We start from the raw sequence: 4,012 nt of genomic DNA, 5'->3' as shown, positions 1-4,012 counted from the left end.
TTGGGCTTCTCTCCGTGGGGGATCCGACCACCTGACTCTTCTCCAAAAATCACAAAACCCTCGCCAGACAGATGCCGTACGCGTCACAGCATGAACTGGCAAAGACACAAGGTAAACACTCTGAATAATATCTGACTATAGGTTCCTACAGATATAGAAGACACGGTTCAGCTGATGCTCTGTAATGTATAACCACTGCGGGGACTGTGGACTTACTCTGATGGGGGGTAGCTGCGAGTGACAGAACTCATTGACTCTCTTCTGTAGGCTCAATCTGGCTTCGGTCAAAATCACACACTGAAGGAGAGAGAGAAGAGACAGTGGACGTCACCTGCAGTCTGCAGAAAATAATACACTTCTATGTTCTTTTATATGTGCACCATCCCAAACATATTTTGACCTGTGGCATTCCCACCGCCTGAGAGAGAAGCAGCGTTATAGGAGGCAGTCCTCTATTGACACCTTGTCACTAGAGGAAACCCAAGCTCGTCACTCCCTCTGTTCTTCATAAAAGAGTAAACGAACTTTGCAGCTTCCTTACAAGACTACAAGAGTTGGGTGTTTGCACTAATTTCTAATTTACTAACTTCTAATCATCACAGGGACTGTAGGACTGTTTTACTGAGACGCTGCGAGCAGGTCGGTCACAAACCTTACCTGATACTTTCTGAGAAAGCTGAGATCAGTGTTGTCATCCAGAGCAGAGGAAGACATATCAACATGGACGTACGGGTTCAACTCTGCGACCCGGGGGCACACCGCCTCCACCCTGTGGCCGGAAAAGTAAAAAAAGAGGGCGGGTAAGAAACTACAACAAGAGTTCACACATGTGGATCGCAGGATAAGAGTGTGATGTTTTACCTCCTCCTCTGGCTCAACACGTCATCTTTACGGATGAAGAAGTTGGAGCCCAGATCCCAGGTCTCACATTGCTTTGTATCGTGAAGGGTGACCGCCTGTACACACACACGGACATACATGCAGCTATAAGACAAACTCAACACACACACTGCATTTAAACATTATGTACAAGCATGGTGTTGAGTCCGTACCTTCACACCAGCCAGGACGATATTCTTTGCTGCGAAACAAGACGTCAAGTAGATTAGTGTCAAAATGATATTGTAATATATCTCAATACACACACACACGAAGGATGGTGCAGTGAACGGCAGCCACACATAGCAGCACCCGGTATCCAGGCCTCCATCTACCAGTCCACCCTCCATACTTTGGTCCATGCTGGACCTGAACTGGCCACCACCCAAACCAAATCCCAAACAGACTGAGCTTAAGATCATCTATGACTCCGTCATAAGGAACATCAACTCTCACATTTCAAGTCCGCACTGTTTTAAAATCACCTTTTCCATCTGATTCAATTGCACCGTCCTATTTTAACCTGTGTTTAATGTTGTATTCTTGTAATTTGATACTTCTATGGTTCTTCTTGTTTGTTTCTGTCATTTGCTGTCTACTCTCACTTATTGTACGGTGACAGAAATAAAAATAAAATGTGTTAGAGCCATTTTGTATACGGCATATAAGGTGATAATAATGCAGATTGAAGTTACAAGAATGCCTGTTAGTTAATACAGGGTTCCCACACCTTTTTCATGAACAAATTCAAGCACTTTTCAAGCACCTTCAAGCACCAGTTTTTCCATTTTTCCAGCACCTTTAAATAGGTAGCCTACTAGTTGTGTTTGCCATGATGGTCATGGGAAGCGCAGCGGTGCCACTGTATGGCATAATAATATGGGTCTAATTAGCATTATTTCATATGGTGGTAGATTGACTGTTTTGATTTTTAACTAATTGTGAATTGGCTTGTATTCTCAGCTTGTGAGCGGTGTATTTCTCGGGCAGAACACCAAGCGAGTATGATAACTGAGTTCTGCATGTTAAAGGCATCGGATCAAGCGCGTAGCCGCTTAGGAAACATTTTTGTTTTCTCTTTGGTTTATTGAGACAGACATCGCACAAATTTCAAGCATTTTCAAGCACTTCACAAAAAAATTCAAGCATTTTTGACAACCTTGGAAACACTGAATTGAAATTCAAGCATTTTCAAGGAATTCAAGCACCCGTGGGAACCCTGTGACTTGGACCGCCGAGCGATGTGCCGCGAAAACCACGCAACCCACAAAGCTCTCATAGAGCTCGTTTCTTAGCAGGCGGTGACGTTTTAAAGCACAAGACGCCTGATAAACAACTACTGAGCATGAACATATTGTTTGTCATGCTCACTAGAAAGATTTTCATTAAATCACAAGAAGGGGCGGCGGTAGCTCTGTCCATAGCGACTTGGGAACCGGAGGGTGGCCGGTTCAAGTCCCGCATGGACCAAATATGCATGTCTATGAACCCTTGTACTGCATGTGTGTGTGTGTCTGGGTTAAAATGCATGTAAAATAAAAACAGAGTGGGATTAATAAAGTATATTTTCTTCTAAGAAAGAAAACTGTTTGGACAAAGACACGCGTCAACTACAACTGCATCCTCGTGCTCCACAGCTTTAGTGTGTTTAAAAGTAAAAAGCAACAAAACCACACTAACAAAATGTATTATTATTATTATTATTATTATTATTATTATTATTATTATTATCATTATTATTATTATTATCATCATCAAAGCTGCTGCAGTGAGGTAATTATTCATCTTACCTATCTCAATTCCCAGTCCTCCCATTCCACTGAGAAAGACTGAGGACTGGGCCATCTGGTGCATAGCACTGTCTCCCAGCACATACCGCTGGCGGCTGGACAGAGAAAGGACAAAGACAAAAGTGTGCACAGCTCTGTTATTGTCCATGTCAACCTGCAGCAGCAGCAGCTTCAGGTGAGACAGACAGACAGGTGACACTCACCTGTACAGAGAGTCATCAATCTCCATGGAGTCTGCAGCCATGCCGGGAGGGGAAAGAGGGGGAGGAAGTCAAGTGTCTGAGATGAGGACTACACCTGTGGACACGGACAGAGGTGAGACACGGTTTGTTTGTTGGCGGGTGTTGATCCAAAAAACAACAAAAAACAACAAAACAACAAAAACAACGCCCTGCTGTGAGTTAGCTCCCAGGCTAACACTCCCTGTCAAAGCCAGCTGCAGTTACCAACCATGACTCGACATGAAGACACTCTGAGGGGCTGACGGAGTGAGACAGAGTGAGACAGAGTGAGACAGAGTGAGACAGAGTGATAAAAGTGTGAGTGTCATTAAATAAAAAGCTGCTTCATGTCATGGGAGAGCTCACAGCGTTAGCAGCTAACGAGGCTAACGAGGACACTTCACGTCAGGAACTCGTTTTTAAAAGTCGTGACACGCACGTTAGGCTACAGCAAACCCCGCGGAGGACACGGCAGGTGTCCGCTCTCTGTAATCCTGATGATAGACGTGAGTGATTCGCTCGGAGTGTTTTGATTTTTAGACAAACACACGGACGTTAGCCTCACCTGTCGACGAGCTGTGGCGAATGAATGGCTGTGACTGGTTAGAAACTCCCGAGTGTTTCCGGGTCACATGACCATAAAAGGTCATCCAATAAGGATGAGGACTACAAATGTGATGAAAGAATGTAGTCCTAAACAATTATCTAGATAATTAAATATCAAATGTTATTGTTTTATTGTTTTAGAATATAAATGAGCAATTTTAACTTAAAGGGACTTTAGTTCATGATTCATGTTATACGCTTTAAAAATAAACAAAAAGACAAATGAAAACAAAAACATAAGATGAATAATATTAACTGATATTTGTTGTTTTTTAATTTATACCACAGAAATGGTTGCCAGAAATTAAAAATTAAATAATAACAATAATCAGAATCAGAAATACTTTATTAATCTCCCCGCAGGGAAATTGTTTTTGTTACAGCAGCTCCCAAACAGTAAGCGAGATAGCAAGAAAACAAAACTTTAACACTATAAACCTATACGATATCCTATATTAACACTATATACACATGTATAAATAACAGTTAAATAAAAGCCAAGTAACAGTGAACTAT

General features: G+C 42.3%; 1 protein-coding gene across 1 annotated transcript; it reads right to left on the bottom strand.

The window, feature by feature from the left end:
* Positions 1-216: 216 nt before the first annotated feature.
* On the bottom strand, positions 217-3,059 carry LOC104935962 (ubiquitin-like modifier-activating enzyme 6; the record flags this gene model as incomplete). Its single annotated transcript, XM_027276829.1, has 6 exons — positions 2,873-3,059; positions 2,670-2,764; positions 1,053-1,081; positions 862-956; positions 658-769; positions 217-297 (listed from the first exon to the last, which is right to left on the bottom strand). Coding segments are annotated over exons 1-6 (453 nt in total), but the record flags the coding sequence as incomplete, so codon positions are not given.
* Positions 3,060-4,012: the final 953 nt, after the last annotated feature.

Source organism: Larimichthys crocea, unplaced genomic scaffold, assembly GCF_000972845.2.
Source record: "Larimichthys crocea isolate SSNF unplaced genomic scaffold, L_crocea_2.0 scaffold629, whole genome shotgun sequence".
Classification (NCBI taxonomy): domain Eukaryota; kingdom Metazoa; phylum Chordata; class Actinopteri; family Sciaenidae; genus Larimichthys; species Larimichthys crocea.
The sequence above is the reverse complement of the archived record's forward strand: the minus strand, read 5'-3'. Positions and strand labels throughout refer to the sequence as shown.